This window comes from Anolis carolinensis, chromosome 6 (assembly GCF_035594765.1).
Source record: "Anolis carolinensis isolate JA03-04 chromosome 6, rAnoCar3.1.pri, whole genome shotgun sequence".
NCBI classification, from domain to species: Eukaryota; Metazoa; Chordata; class Lepidosauria; order Squamata; family Dactyloidae; genus Anolis; species Anolis carolinensis.
The window spans coordinates 53,438,227-53,455,607 of record NC_085846.1 but is presented as its reverse complement, the minus strand read 5'-3'; the positions used below and the strand labels follow the sequence as shown (position 1 = coordinate 53,455,607).

Below are 17,381 nucleotides of genomic sequence, written 5' to 3'. Positions count from 1 at the left end.
TTTCTTGTGTTTCTCCTGTCCGTTACATGTTTGCACTGCTCTTTTGACAATTTGTGCCTTATTTACAAATGCCTTTCCCCCCTTTGGGAAATGATGTTCCTACGTGCACATGTGCTCTTAGAGGGTTATATCATGCCTTACCGGGCTGCTCTCGGTGTCTGGCGTGTGTTGATGCAATACTTTTTTTTGGGTCCTCGGACCATGTTCTGATGTTAATAAACACATGTTTGGACAGTTTTTCTCATTGTCTGGGTTTGCTTAGCCCGCCTCCAAGACCTAAGCTTGCTAGTCTCCATTAGTGTGCATTCACAGAGTACACGAAGAAAAAGGACAGGTTGCTCACCTGTAACCATGTTTCTTCGAGTGTACTCTGTGAATTCACACAAGCCCGCCCTTCCTTCCCCTCTGGCAAACCCTCTTCCTTTCTCGTTGCCTTAGCGGCGTAGGAACTGGGGAGGAGACGCCGAGGGCTGCCTTATATGCCCTCCGGGGATGGAGGGGCGTGGCTACCGCCAAAATTTGAACTTCAGCTTGGGAAGAGTTTCCGTTGGGACCTGCGCAGGCGCAGCCTCTCCATTAGTGTGAATTCACAGAGTACACTCGAAGAAACATGGTTACAGGTGAGCAACCTGTCCATATACATACTGATATCAATATAAAAACAACAATGCACATAAAATCCCAACTAATACAAATGTAAAAATTATAAAATTATAAAATTTCCTAAAATGCACTAGATTATTATGGATCATCTAGTCCCTTCTGGGCCATGTCTACACTTTCTGGATAAATCTGTTGTAAAGGGCCTCAGAACTGCTGTGATGCGACCTGGGAATGTTCCTGGAAACCTTTGGCTGTCCAAAGGTTTGGCCAGTCCAATGGTGGATTGGAGCCACCCCCACTACATCACTGCCAGCAAGCAGCTGTTTCCAGAACTACGTTGTCACCGGCAAGCCTCTCTGAGAGAACTGCATGCTGGTGGCATCACAGCAGCAGTTCCATGGGCATTGTAGACAGTGGGTCGAGCTGGATCCAGCTGTCCATACCTCTGTTGCTCTACAAATCCAGCCATACATCATGTGGGTTCTCCACAGCATGTAGACATGTCTCAGACTGTTATACCAAATTTCTTGTCAGGATGACTTGGGGAAAACCTATGAATGCTGTCCTGAATGCCATGGAAAAATTGTACTTAATCTTCAATACAATTAATTTTTTCCTAACAGTAATCTTAGAAAAGGATGGTGTCCTATTTTTCCTAGATAATTTGAACATATTTATAACTATAAGGATGCCTCCAAAACATGTCTTTGAATATTTTCTTCCATTATTTTTATGTCAAAAAACAACTTTAGTAGTTATTTTTGTTGCCAGGGGATATTTTCTTTTTCCCTCGGAGATGCGAAATTTACACTTCAAACATTATTTCGTGTGGGCGAGACACAGCACCTGTGTTGCTGATACTGCATTTGAAACTCTGACAGGTTTAAAGTTTACTAGAGTATACTTGCCTGCTTTATTAGCAGAATGATAGCTTTATCATGTTCTGAGGAACTTGTGGTCTTCTGTGAGATAAGGCCTTAATCTTTATATAGCCTTCCTGGAATTGCATGTAATGATCTGTAAAACAATTATTTTTTGAAGAGAATATTAACATTTTAAAATTAATTGACTGGAGGTGTGATAGTGCCACTAATTAAAATAAAGAAACGTTGCTTAATTAGTCTAATGCTATGAACAAGATTGTATTCTATTTATATTTATTTTATGTATAGAAGAATGCTGAGTAGGGGTATAGAGAGGGAACATGTCCTGCTTTGATTTTTCTTAAATTAACTTAACAGACAAGCTGATGCCTTATTGTCATCCATTTAAACATAGATAAATAATAAAGGCAGCACTTTCAGTTTATCTTTCTTCTCAAATAATTGTACTTTTTGGTTGTGGTGATGTTTGTTAAATTTACAGATGAAGTCTTATCTGAAAATTTCCTTGACTACAAAAATCGTGGGGTAAATGGCTCTCACCGAGGTCAAATTATCTGGAAGATTGATGCCAGTTCTTACTTTGTAGAATGTAAGTATTTTATGATGCTGTAGTTTAATGAACATGGAAAGAACTGAGATCCCCATATTATTTTGGGAATTTCATATATGCAAATAATAATAAAAACTGATTGCATACTTGAGATGTGCTTAGTGAAAAACAGCAGGCACTGAAACACGAATGCAGTGAGTGGAATTGCACCCATAGTTCCTTTTATGTTGCTATAATTGAGCATAAACTCACAGTATCATACAAGAAGGTTTCACAATGTGTGCTAAATGCCTCTGTTTTTAGAGATAGGGGGATTCTCATTCTCACTTGTGCTTATTTGACACCCAACATAATTAAATCAGCAGGGGTTTTTAGTCTTGTCCCAGTGTTCACAAGGTGGGATCAATTTCAGACTGATCAGTTTTGCACCTTATTCTTTGTGAGTCACTATAAATGGCAAGCTTTTAAAAAAAATTCTCAAGGTTGGAAGTGTTTGTGTTGGAATAAATAGTGCCCCATTTTCCTTTGTTGATTCTGATACTCTTGAAATTTAGATTTCAGGGTGTTTGGGGCAGTAATCTTTTCCCTTTTTGTTACTGTGTAAACTGCCATGTTTATTGATTGTATTATTCAGGCAAATAAATTATACAAGGAGTTTAAGGAGAAAAATAAATAGATATAAACATTTATAAAAAAATATTTGCTTTGAGATATATATCATGATTTTAACATACATCAAGAAATATAATTTTAATTTGCACCATGAGGAAATGAAGGTCACTATAAAACGGGTGAATGAGATGTAATCTGAAGCCCTTATCCAGCCTTATCATAAAATACATTTGATTTTTGTGTCCCAATATTCTATTCTACTGCAATATGGTGCCTGTGATACAGTATGATGATTGCAATTTGTCCTTACAACAAAGTATGTGTATAGAATGTGCTTTGTTTTCCAGCTATAAGAACTATTGGAAGCCTCTAGAAAAGGGGTATTGTCTGACTGTGATGATGTGGCTGAACTGTAACTCCAAACAGTCCTAGATAGCATTGTCAATGGTGAGGAATGCTGGGAGTTGGAATCACACAATTTCTGGAGAGCCAAAAAATATCTACTCCTGCTCGGGGACATGTGGACTGCTGTCCATTGAGTCACAGGAAACAGGGTGCCTACTGTCTATAAATGTGTGCTTGCGATTAGAGCAACCAGACTGGGAGCTAATTTACATGGACAATATAATTTACTGTGAGTTCAATTCTGGCGATCTTCATGCTGTAGCAGCACTTCTAGTAGGTGTTGCGGGATATAGCTACAAGTTAGGAAAAGTCAAGGATGCCCCAAAATTTGCTTGTAGAGCTTGATATGAGCTCCTCGTCATCAGAGGTACTCCATGCTGACATTAGATAGACGCCCATGCTACCAGAAAGAAAGTGGAGAGATCAGCTTCCTCCTTCTTTATGGCTGTGCAGACAGTTTTGCTGATGTCAGCACATGACACTCATGATGGCCAGGAGCTCACATGGAGCTCTGCAGCTGTCTCAAAGCAGCATTGACAACATGAATTGTCAAGTTACTGCCTAGATATTGTGCTTTCGGCCCATCTAGATTGTACTAACTCTGACCTGCTATCAAATTGGCTCCATATTAACCAGCTAGTGTAGGCATGGCCTGGTATATATAAAAATGAGGAAAAAGTGGCAGAAAATGCACTTTACCCCATTGGTGATATCTTTTAATTTCTCGTGGCTGAAGGAAGTTTGAGGCTTATGGTTTAAGTGTATTTCTGAGATCTTTTGGTATTAATGAAAAAAGGCCCGTGGGTCTGATGCAAACTTTGTGTCATCATTGGGGTGGTTGGGAAACCTGAAATAGTCTTGCCTATGGGCTCATCCAACACAACATTTAGCACCACCAACTTGTTATTAGAAAAAATCAGCTTCCATTGTAAAAAAAAAAATCACATCTTTAAAATCCAGAATTAATTAATTAATCAATCAATCAATCATACTGATTTTCTGCATTAATTCAGTGGAACATTCATCTTGTAAACAAACATAGAGCAACAATTGTTCAATTATCGTGTTTGGTAACAGATATTTTAACTTTGTGTTTGATTACTGCCTTGTTTTGTACCTGCAACACAGCTAATTCAGGTGGATTTCTCTGAGTTTGCCTTTCCTGTTAATGCTCATGATGTAGCTGCAATAAGTACAAGGGCTCTGTGCAAATATCCTCCCTCTATGGAGATTTAAGGATATTAGCTCTTTCTTGTCTTGGGCTGTCAGTTGTTTTGTTGTAATTTACTACTGAAGAGACAGATTCTTTCTGGCTAACTGAGAAAGGGACTATAGAATACCCTTGACTACTCTCATAAGGCCTGGATTTGAAGCTGCTCATCTTAGGCAATTCCTAATTCAGTCTGTCTGAAGTGCTCACCTGCACTAGTCTCATATTGTAGACCATCTGCTTTAGTGGGTATGTAGATATATTACAGGCAGATGCAGTTTGATTCATGAAAAAGCTTTTTAAAATATGATAATGTGAATAGGTAGGTAAAGCAAGGTCTCTGCTTTTTGGACCAGAAGAATTCACTCTAGGTTTAGCTGCATTATTAATAACTGATGAAAACTAAAGGTTTCAGTAGAAAAACATACACAGCTCACCAGTGCAAGGGGATGGGGAAGAAAGCTTTTCGGGTTTATCTTAATCCAGGCAGGGCTGATATTATGGTAGCCTTGTGGAATAAAGCACTTTCAGTGCTTTGTGATAGTTGTGGTCCATGCATTTTCTATCCAATTGCAAGCATAGTCTTGACCAGTTCCCAGGGATAGCTAGCACTACTGTATGTGGTATGAGATATTTTTCCTTCCATGCTCCTTCATGCTTGTTTAAAAACTACAAATATCTAACTATGCAGTTTGATGTCAAGAGCACCTTGACAAATATTTCTTCATCTCCTATCATTGCCTTTGTGTATTATACTTAGGTGGATAGAAGGATCATTTCTGCAGATTCATAATTATTAGTTGATAATAGGCAGTGGATTTTCAAATTAGTGTGAGGTGACTAAGAATAATAGAATCATAAAGTTGGAAGAGACCTTGTGAGCCATCGAGTCCAACCCCCTGCTAAGAAGCAGGAAAATCGCATTCAAAGCTCCCCTGACAGATGGCCATTTAGCCTCTGTTTAAAAGCCTCCAAAGAAGGAGCTTCCACCACACTCCAGGGCAGAGAGTTCCACTGCTGAACAGCTCTCACAGTTGGAAGTTCTTCCTAATATTTAGGTGGAATCTCCCTTCCTGTAGTTTGAAGCCATTGTTCTGCGTCCTAGTCTCCAGGGCAGCAGAAAACAAGCTTCCTCGCTCCTCTCTATGACTCCCTCTCACATATTTATACTTGAGTCGAATAGCAAGTCAGCAAATAATCATGGATAAATGTCTCCAGGATTGGGTGTTTAGTTAATCTATCTTATGTAGCATTGTTTATCCATGTTGACTAGTGATGATACAGAACTTGCTGTAGTTCAGCACATCTGGGTTGCTGTCCTGAAGGCTGCCAGGTTCGAATCCAACCCGGGGAGAGCGCGGATGATCTCCCTCTATCAGCTCCAGCTCCATGCGGGGACATGAGAGAAGCCTCTCACAAGGATGGTAAAAACATCAAAACATCTGGGCGTCCCCTGTGCAACGTCTTTGCAAACGGCCAATTCTCTCACACCAGAAGCAACTTGCAGTTTCTCAAGTTGCTCCTGACACAAAAAAAGCACATCTGGAAAGGATCAGATTGAGAAAGATAAACTAAGGCAGGCCTGTGCTGCTATTATTATTATTATTATTATTATTATTATTATTATTATGTTTGTTTATATCCCACATTTTTCTCCATAAGGAGACGTAATAGAAAAGAAAAAGAAACAAACCAAATTGCACAAGATTCAATTGGAAATTAAAGAAAACTAGCTGAAGAGCTAAACCTATTAAAAATCCAAGCATCAATGATTTTGGTGGAACAAATGGACAAAATATTGAAATTTAGTAAACAGGATTTTTTTAGCATGCAAATAAACCAGGCAGATGGCTATCAAATAAATTAAAAACACAACATCAAATAAATATATAATTTTATTGAAACATGAAGTTAAAAAATTAAAGAAGAACAAAAGATAAAACAACATCTAAAAGACTTTTATGAGAATCCTTACAAAAATAAAGAAGGCTCAACAGAAGCAGTAGTAGAATACATAAAAACTCAAAAGCTTCCAACCCTCCTTGAAAAAGAGCAGGAACGTTTGAATGGATCAATAACAGTACAGGAAATCGATGAAGCAATTCAGAATTTAAAGACAGATAAATCCCCGGGCCCAGATAGCTATACAGTGACATACTACAAGATAATGAAAGATGAAATAACACTGATACTACAAAAAATAATGAATTCTGTACTGGAAACAAATGAAATACCAGAGACATAGAAGGAGGCCAGCATTATTCTAATCCTCAAAGAAAGTCAAGACAAAAAACTGGTTCAAAATTACAGACCTATCTCATTGCTAAATATAGACTATAAAATATTTACACCAATATTGGCAAATAGATTAAAATCAACACTGAGCAATTGGATCAAATCTGATCAAGCAAGCCTTCTACCTGGAAGGCAAATTAAAGATAACACCAGGATATTCTTAAATATAATTGAACACATTCAAAAGGCAAAAGTTAAAAATGGGCACTTTTATTATTGGATGCTGAAAAGGCCTTTGACAGACTAAACTGGAATTTTATCATAAACTACTAAAGAACCTGAGATATGGGGAAAAATTCATTAACAGAATACAAGCCATAAATACAGAACAAAGAGCCAAAATTTAAATTATTGAAGATATGACCAAAAAGTTTCCGATACAGGGATGAGACAGGGATTCCCCTTCTCACCCTTATTATTCATACTCACAATAGAAATCCTAGCAAGAAAACTACATCAAGATGAAAACCTAATAGGTTTAAAAGTAAAAAACCAAAATATAAAATAAAGTTATTTGCAGACAACATTATTTTAATGTCAGAAGACCTGCTGAAGGAATTTCCTAAAATGATATGCCTGGTCAGTCAATTTGGATTAGTTGTGGGTCCGGTTAAACAATAAAGAAAATGAAGAACTAAGTCAAGAAACAGGAATTGAAATAGCCCTCCAAGCAAAATATTTAGGAATAAACATAACAATGAATCACAAGGCTCGGTATAAAAATAACTATGAAAAAACCTGGAAATTTTTTTTAAAATGACCTGAAAAAAATGGATGAATTTGGAGATCTCCCTCCACAATAAAAATGAATATTCTACCTAGACTATGCTTCTTGTTCCAGAACATCCCAGTTGACATCACGGAAAAAGAATTTACGAACTGGAATGCTGAACTTACAAAATTTATTTGGAGAGGGAAGAAACCTAGAATAGAGATAAAAAAATCTACAAGATACTAAACAAAGAGGAGGACTGGCTCTCCCAAACCTAAAATTATTCACTCTACGGGTCCCATATTGCTGTAAAAGGGAAAGGATAATTAAATGTATTTTTAAATAGTTTGAAGCTTAAATTCCTGAAATATTGTAATCTTAGAATTACATTATTAATTATTAATGTGAGCCAGAGTGAAAGCTAACAAATTGTGTATTCCCTAGCTAGTGCTTTAAAGACAACAGGGAAGGAGCAAGGCTAACCTACTTAAAGATAGGCCCCTTTTACACTGCCATGTAATTCAGATTATCAAAGCAGATCATCCACATTATCTGCTTTGAACTGGATTATATGAGTCTACACTGCCATATAATCCAGTTCAAAGCAGATAATCTGGATTTTATACAGCAATGTAGAAGGGGCCAGAGACTTCCAGAGACTGGGAGCAACCACAATCCTTGTTTGTCCACACTCTGTAGTATTGGCTATTTGGCTATTGTGAATTTTTCTGAAAATGTTTTGTACTTTGGCTATCAATGCTCATAACAAGAAATACCTTGTCACATGGGAATGCCTTCAAAGACTTAGTGGAAACTGCAGAAACTAAGTGGGAGGGGGAAGACACCAAAAAAATATCGATCAATCCAAGAGTTAGACTGAACGTGGGCACAGTATGTAGATGTCCTGTTTGTTTTCCTCTCGTTGAATGTTATCACCTCCCATTGTCTTGTACTTCTGTGTGCTGCATTAATGAGATGAATTAATGATGAGAACTGAATTCCACTACTGTTACCAATTAGTACAATAAGAAGACCTGAGCTAATTTAACCTTTCTCCATATGTGGAGCTGCGCTGTGCTGAGTGTTTTTCATTGCCTTTAAAATTGTTTAATTTGTTCCAATAATGGGATGCATAAGAATTTTCTCTTGCATTGCATCTATTCCTTACTTAAGTGAAGTCAAGTAAAAATTCAGAACATCTCAATATATTTTAAGCAACTTCATGCACATTTTGTCATTGATATGAAAGACCAGATTGTGTTAATAAAGAAATATTTGACAGCTGCAAAATCATCCATAATTATGCCCTCAGTCTGGAGGCGCTAATGATGTTTAGTAAGAGCCAAACGTCTCTGATAGCGGGGATACTTCATAAAGCTCTTACTTGAATAATAGCCATTGAAATGTTCATTTCAGTTAGTGCAAATGAGTTCAAATAGACTATGGGTTAACCTATTTCACTACTAATTCTAAGTTGATTGTTGTATAGTGTAATAGAATACCAACCTCATGATGGAAGGTTGGAATTAACATAAATTGTTACTTGGTTGATGAATGGATAGATGCAGGTTCCATGGTGACAGAGAGCTTTCAACTTCTTCTACGATGTTATTTGTGAGTTTTAGTGAGGTTTCCACCAACTGGCATTTTCTGAATGGAAGAAAAAAATACTGTACAAGAATTCTAATTTTTGCTGGTTAATTAATGCTAGTAGGAGTCACAAAAGGAAAACATTATCATAATATTCTAACACTTTTAGAGTGCAATATTCTGAGAAGAAATTAACTACTGAAGTCAATTGAATGCCAGTAGTATGATATATTGCTGTATAACAGTAGAGACTATGAGTGTGTATGTCTTTGTGTTAATTGATTATGGTTTTGAATAACGTGATTCTTGTTTAACCTGTATTGGAGGCATTCATAGGCCCATTCTTCATTGCCATATAAAATCCAGATTATTTGTTTCAAACTGGATGATATGGCAGTGAAGAAATTGGTCTAAGAAATTCCTTCAATATAGGTTAAACAAGAATCACGCTATTCTTGTTTATAGTGACTGTGTAGTACCATCCTCAGCGAGATGAACTTGAAATAGACTTACTATTACACTATGGTCCCATGTACACTGACCATTTAATGCAGTTTCAAATTGGTCTTGAAGGAAAGTGGTTTTGTTGTGCAGATTGTTACATACCGTGTTTCCCTGAAAATAAGACAGTGTCTTATATTAATTTTTGCTCCCAAAGATGCTCTAGGTCTTATTTTCAGGGGATGTTTTATTTTTCCATGAAGAAGAATTCACATTTATTATTGAACCAAAAAGAATGAACATTTATTATATACTGTACAGTAGTTGTCATCACAAACCAGCATAACCAGACAAACTGTGAATCCTATCAAGAATTTCTTGTTACGACCATTATTTCCATGTACAACATTCTATGGTACGTACATTTATCGATCCTGCATGCTCTGGTGTTCTGTTCGGCGGGCATGCTACCAAACAAAACCTTTGCTAGGTCTTACTTTCGGGGGAGGCCTTATATTTAGCAACTCAGCAAAACTTCTACTAGGTCTTATTTTCTGGGGATGTCTTATTTTAGGGGAAACAGGGTAGGAAATCCTGGAACTAGTTTGAGGTTTTGATGGTGGTTAAAGAAACCACAGAGCACTGACACTCATTAAGGGCTTTTTTTCATGCACTTGTGAATGTTTGTTATCTGGCATCCACAGTTTGAAGCTAGCTTTGTACTGCATTAAATGGTCAGTGTAGATGGGGCCAATGAAACAGATTGTTCAGTATAAATGAATTGCGCCCACAATCACAGAATCATAGAGTTGCAAGGAGCTTCATGGGCCATCAAGCCCAACCCCCTGCAAGATCTCCAATTAGAGCACCCCCACAAGTCGTTATTCAGCCTCTTAAAATAAATTAATGGAAGGATACTCCACCACCACTCTGGCTTATGGCTCCATTGCCAAACCACTCTCAGTGCCAAGATAATAATTCTTAGGTAAAGGTAAAGGTTTTCCCCTGATGTTAAGTCCAGTCGTGACCGACTCTGGGGGCTGGTGCTCATCTCCATTTCTAAACCGAAGAGCCGGCGTTGTCCATAGACACCTCCAAGGTCATGTGGCCGGCATGACTGCATGGAGCGCCATTACTAATTCTTAGGTTCAGTCAAAATTTATTGTCTGTACCTTATAGCCATGAGACCTGTTCTATGCTTTAGGCAACAGAGAAAAGTTGTGCTCCTCCTCCTCCTGTGATAGCCCTTCGGGTATTTAAGGATTATAATCATTTCACCCCTTAGTCTTTCCTTCATCTAGCTCAATATGTCCAACCAGCACAGTCTATAGTAGGAGGGGAAAATATCCTTTAATTAATGCATGCTAAAAAGCATTCACTTTCTTTTCTAGTTTCAACATATGATCAACAATAATCCCAAAGTCCTTTTCACATTTAGTAGTCTTGATCCATTTTCCACCGCCAGTGATCAGGTTGGAAATCATTTCACATAGCCATGTCACAAATCAGATGACTATAATTCTAAAAATTCAGATCTCACTGTGCCTGAATCAAACAGAAAGGTCTGTAACAGTTTCCATTCGTTATGTTTTCCCATACCTTGTTTATGTTTAAAAGGAATAATATGAAATATAGAATTTCATCATCTCACAAATCGATTCATTTTTACTCCAAAAAGTAAGAGGCAACAAATGATGCTAAGAGAAAACCAGAAGATGCAATAAGTGCTGGGAAATAGCTTAGACCACTCTTTTAAATTCCCCAGCTATGCAGCTCTGACACATCTGTCTTCTCAAATGGACCATTCCTCGCCTTGTTGCCATGGAAATATTTGGCTAAAAATACCATAAGATGTGTAGTTGAGATAAAAGAAACTCATGCATATTGATTCTGAGATGTGATGAATATGATGACTAATTGAGCTGGCCTCATTGTGTGTGTGTGTGTGTGTGTAAATATATACCGTATATTCCTATGTTTACTGATATTATTATTTAAGAACACAAGATTTCACAAGCGTAGGTTTTGACATGGTACCCTCAAGTGCAAAGCAACTCTTGGCCAAAATAATCCAACCGTAACAAATCTGTCCTATATTTTTATCAATATTTTCTTATATAAAAAATGAGAGTTAAAAATGTGCCTAGACTCAGATGAAGTCTGGTTGTGCACACTTTAAATGGTCTCCTGTTATTTTACTTTCATATGATCATAGAAGCATCTACCCAATCCAACCTTCTGTTGTGCAATAATACACAAAGTATTCCTGACAGACAGCCATCCAAATTTTGCTTTAAAACCTCCAAAGTAGGAGAGGCCATCACACTCTGAGGCAGCATATTCTACTGCCAAACAACTCTTACTGTCAGGAAGTTCTTTCTAATGTTTAGATGGAATCTCTTTGCCTGTAGTTTGAATCAATTGTTTTGTGTCTTAGTCTCTGCATTCGCAGAAAACATGCTTGCTCCATCTTCCATATGATTTCCTTTCACATATTTAAACATGGCTATAATGTCATCTCTTCACATTCTCTTCTGCAAGTTAAACATACCCAGCTCCCTAGCCCCTTCTCATAGGACATAGCTTCCAGGTCTCTTTACCATTTTGTTCGCCCTTCTGGACATGTTACAGCTTGTCAATATCCTTTTTGAATTGTGATACCCAAACAGGACAACATGAATGCTATAGATTTCTGTCCACAAACAGCTGTCACTTCCTTTCGCACTATAAAACCTTTACCAGATTTTAAAACCATTTCCCAATTATCTTATTTCCCCATTTTTACCCTTCTGCTACTAGATTTTAAACCCCTTTCCTAACAATCCATCTCATTTCTGTCTGGCTGCCACATTTTAAACCCTTTCACCAATGATCCACCTGCTAGTGTGAATAATGACCCTGGATTTGGTACTAATATACTGGATCCAGGGCTGCTTCAGGGCATATTTATACATTTATACTGAACTGTCCAGTACATATGTATGTATGTAGCAGCTATAAAAACAAATAGAGCCATTTTCCTTCCACTTTTCATTACTTCTTTGCAGATATGCACAGGTCTCTTACTGATAAAAGTCTTGTCTGATGCCCCATCGACACTGACCATATGATACAGATCAAACTGTGTTATATGGTCAATGTAGACTCAGATAATACAGTTTAAGCTGCATTGAACTGCATTAAATCTACTCGGACAATATAATGCAGTTTGATCTGCATTAAATGGTCAGTGTAAATGGGGCCTTTGTGTGATGATTCAGTGTATTTTGTCTACTTAAAATACAGTTTAAGTCTCCCTCAACAAATTAGATTCTGAAGAAGTGGAGATGGGAAAAGATACTCCATTTTCTATTAGGATTTATTTAAAGAAAATGCCTACGAAGTAGATGAATTTCCATTTTATTGAAATAGTGATTTGAGGTAAGTTGCAATGCAAATGTCATATTGTTTTTCGTCTATCAAAGCCTCCTTGATGGATAGTTGGAAAAATAGGTTTAGCTGTTCTATGCATTAGAGCTTTTAAAGGGTTTGAACATCAAGAAGGGGGAACTGTTTTAATCTTGGCATTGTTGCTTTTTATATCCAAGATAATAAATCTATCCTTCTAGTGAAAGTTAAGCTCTTCACGCCAAACTGATCTTTGAGCAAAAGAAGAGCAGAGAGGATTATATAGAGACCAAGTGAAATTGTGAGTGAAAGAAAAAGGAGATTAAGCTTGATTAACAGAGCTGAAGAAATGGGAGAATAGCAAGGATACAAGCAGTGCAGAAAAATGATATCTAAATGTGGGAAATTTTTCCTGGTGTCATGGATGGGCCTCAGGATGATCCTTGTTGACAGAAATCAATTTCAGGCAAATAATTATTTTGCTTATATCTATTATGGTAGGGGTGAGGAGGAGGAAGCACAAGCAAAAGGAAAGTGATGCATAGTTGCTCAGGCCAGAATTCTTTGAATGTCATACTGCTTTTTTGAATTCATAATATATTCTGAATTTATATGATGATATTGTTTGAAGTATGTTTGTCTGGGCACATTTGTTGCTTTTTCGAAGTAGTTACCTGGAAAGGTGGAATGTAAACCCATAAACAAACATTTTATACCACAATTGAAAGCAATGCATATTGCAGAGTACCAAAAAAGACCCCTATCGTTATACTTTAATTGTTGAGGATAGAAAAGACAACAGCAAGAAAGAAGGGAATAGAGAAGAGACAAGTTGAATGGGAATTGTACTGTCAAGTTAAAGTAACCTAGCAGTATTAAAGTTCCCCTCCAAAATCCTCTCCCAAATATTCAAGCGCATAATTTTTCTGATATATACTTCTGCTACAACCCATTATGCTTTCCAGGCTGTAAAATGAACTTATGTAATTTCAAACTGAAAATCATCCATGCTAACTTCGATATTTCAGAAATTTGTCAAGCTAGTATGATAACTGATACACACACAAGTACTTTGACTTTGTATCATCTCCAGGGAGATGAATGGATTGGCTATGCAACTTCTATCAGCACTAATTGAAGGGAGATGATGACCTTAGCAGTAACCTGATCTAGTGAAATCTTACTGAGAAAAGAAAAATGGCAAATGCCAATTTTTATAAGAAGAATCCAATAATTGTCAGGAACAGTTTTCAGGAATTCATTGTTTTGTACCAGGGTTTGATTTTAGAAACAAAGCCAGTTAGTCAGTATGGAGTTTCAAGCAGAAAGAGATAGAGGCATACAACACTAGCATCTATGACTGGCCAGCAGTATGAACTCTCTGGATTGGTCAGGCATGGAATCAATTGGGTCCTGCTACAACACTGTTTTGTTTGAAAGATGAAGAACGTTGAGTCCTATGGAATGTCCTCCCTATAGAGATTAGGTGAGCCCCTACTCTCCAAACCTTTCGGTCTAGTTTAAAAGCATGGCTTTTTAAATAGGCCTTTGAACTTGAGTTGTCCACTATTGCTACATGTGAGGACTATTTGTTACTCTGTCTCTTTAGTTCATTACTTGAAGATGTCCAGTTTATCCGCAGGTATTACTGTGTTTTATAATTTTTAAATTTTATCATTTGAAGTTGTCCACTTTGTATTTGATTAAACTTATTTTGTATTGTTTTTATGTCTATTTTATGTGTGGCACCCTAGAGTGCTTTTGTGATCAACCCTGAGTCCCTTCGGGGAGATGGTGGCAGGGTATAAATAAAGTTTAGTATTAAGTTTATTGTATGTATTTCAAGTCTTTTCTAAAGCTTTTTTCTGGAAAGTTTGAAAAACTGAATCATGCAGTATTTTCTTTTATTATGATGAATAATTCGTTTAAGAAAGATGTTCATATGCTTTTTAAAATATGTGCCTTTAAGTCGTATCCAACTCATGGCGACCCTAAGGTGAATCTATTACAGGATTTTCTTGGAAAGCATTGTTCTCAGAAGGTTGGCCTTCGCCACTGGATGCTGAGAGAATGTGACTTGTCCAAGTTCACTAAATGGGTTTCCACAGCCAAGTAGGGATTCAAACCATGGTCTACAGAATATTTTGATTATGCTGCATTATCAGCTGCACAGTTCACAAATCAAATGCCAGAGGTTCATACCACAAAGTCAAGGTCAGTGTTCCAAAGTCAAAGCACAAAGTGCAAACAATAACTGATAAGGATAATCCAAAGAATTAAAATTGTAATCTTAAACACACTGAGGGAGAAACCTAAATGTTCCTATGCAATAAACATGGATAGTAATAGAATTGTGTTGCAAAGTTTTTATTTGGTTTGTAAGTCAAAGACTTCATTCTCAGAAATGAATACATAGTATGGATTAATATTAGCTTGATAAAAAGATAGCCTTCTTGGACTCAAACCTGATGGGTGAAATGTTCTCAGGTTTTATTACATTTATATATCTATATGTTTATTAGCTAACTTTCATTTTAGCAAAAATATTTTGAAGCAGCTAACAGTGAAAATAAAATAAAAGGAACAATGCAAAATAGCAAACATGGTGATCACTGTTTAAACAACTTCAAAGGGCCAATAAAAGAGAGGCTGAGATGCTAAACACTGGACTGATTATGCAGGAGTGTCTGTAGTATGAGAGAAACCTGTGTATTGTATTTGGAGCTAGAGATACAAATCAAATTGCCAGAGTACTTAGAAAGATTACTTGTACATCAGATGTACTGTCATTTTGAAGTATCTTTTTTCTGCCTTTTCCTTTTGGAGGCAGGCAAAGTATCTGACAGAAACTTCTGTGTGGATTTTTTATTGCATACTTGATGTGTTTCTTCATAGAGCAGTAGTTTTTAATAGACACTGAGGATAATCCATTCAAAATTAAGAATGGGGAATAGTGATATTGGTGGAGAATAAGCTTCACATACAAAATTTGCTCTTTGGCATCTCTAGATAGGACTGAGAATGATACTTATCTGAAACAGACTCCTGTTTGGTTTTGGCTTTAGGTGCCTTGAGTCCCAGTCTTGGAAAATTGCTGAAACACAGTAAGATCAATTTGGATTAAAAGGAGATTCATTGGGGAGAGACTGAGAAGGGAAATAAAAGATAAAATTATAACAATACAATTTTAATCAAAATGTTTAATTTGTATTAATTTCACTTGTGGGTAGGTATTGATTTAACTATATTTGTTTATATTTAGCAGAAGTTAAAGCAATTAGAATAGAAGGACATTAAAACATTTTGATTGATGCCTTGGCTTGAGGGGGAGAGGTCAACCGTGTTTGTAAGATCTTTTATGTATTTTTATTTTTATTTTGTAATGGGTGCAGGTACGGGGGGGGGGGGGAGAGGTTGTGGAGAGGGTATTTTAAGTTGTGTCTTTTTGAAAACCTAATTAAAAATTGGGGAAAAATTAAAATACACAAAACTATACACAACACCCTGTGTCTCGGTCTTATGAAAACAGGTTTAAAATAGAAATTCTAAGAAACTTTCAGACATATAACTATTGGTTTACAATGTTATTTAATTGTGTTTAGAGAATTAACTTGAAAATCTTCAACCATAATCAACTGTTACATTATGAAATATCAGGTCTTAATATAGTTGTAAATTCTATAAACTCTTCAATCATATGAAACAAATAATTAGTATTCAGTGCCTAGCTTCTTAGGAGATAAGTAATTCGTAAATGAGGAAAGACTAACCCCATTATTTTACTCCTAGAATCAAAGGTTATATCAGTTATGTCACCGTTCCTTTGCTATTGAGGTTTCAGTCTGTTTTGTGGACTATCAGCCATAATTAAACTCAGATCACAATCTTAGTAGTGAAAGGAAGAATAGTATGGTGTTTGAATTGGGAAGTACTTATTCATGAAATTTTATGAACTGGCATACATTAGATAATGTTAATTCTGAACATTCGTAAGTACAGGTGACAACATTTGTTAGAGGTAGACGCTACAATCTAGATAAGTCATGCTTAAGCTTTTTTGATATAAAGGAACAAGCTAATTTATTAACAAATATAATAATTTAAATGGATTTTAATCACAATAAACTTACTTGAACTGGAATCCTAGTTACTTAAATATCTCTCATGTATAGCAAGGAGAAACTTGCTTAGAATGAACTTAGAATGATGGATTTCTTTTGTTATGTGTTGTTAATGCAAGATCCCTCCTCTTTCTTTTAGCTGAAACAAAGATCTGCTTCAAATACTACCATGGAGTGAGTGGGGCACTGCGTGCAACAACTCCCAGTGTAACAGTGAAGAATAATGCAGCTCCTGTAAGTGTTATGTCTGGCTCTCTGCTATATTCATCCCATCATTTTGTGTTTCCTTTTTCTCATTATTTTAGTTTTAGATGTAGGACTGGGTGAAGCTCCTTTGGTCCATGAGATTATTGGATGACACTTGCCATATAGCTTTACCTTTGGCCCTCCTGATTGGAGTAGATAGGAATTGTAATATATAACATTTGCAGGATTTAAGGTTCTTCTTTGTCAGGAATATTTATAGTCTTCATCTTTACATCTTGGTTTTTGAGCCGTTGTCTTCAGTTTTTTCCTGCGTAGTCTTGTCTCCTGTGTATATCCCATAATTGTGTGTTATCGCTGCTCTTCT

The 17,381-nt window shown here is 36.6% G+C and overlaps 1 protein-coding gene across 9 annotated transcripts in view; it reads left to right on the top strand.

The window, feature by feature from the left end:
* hecw1 (HECT, C2 and WW domain containing E3 ubiquitin protein ligase 1) overlaps window positions 1-17,381 on the top strand; it is a 215,333-nt gene that overhangs the window by 94,493 nt on the left and 103,459 nt on the right. For 5 of the 9 annotated variants that reach the window (XM_062983799.1, XM_008112885.3, XM_008112883.3 and 2 more), the window contains 3 exons: window positions 1,969-2,076; window positions 15,755-15,793; window positions 16,950-17,044. In XM_062983799.1, the coding sequence (XP_062839869.1) occupies window positions 1,969-2,076; window positions 15,755-15,793; window positions 16,950-17,044 (242 nt within the window). The remainder of the gene's footprint in view (window positions 1-1,968; window positions 2,077-15,754; window positions 15,794-16,949; window positions 17,045-17,381) is intronic. The other 4 variants (XM_016994434.2, XM_062983801.1, XM_008112887.3 and 1 more) reach the window with 2 other exon arrangements.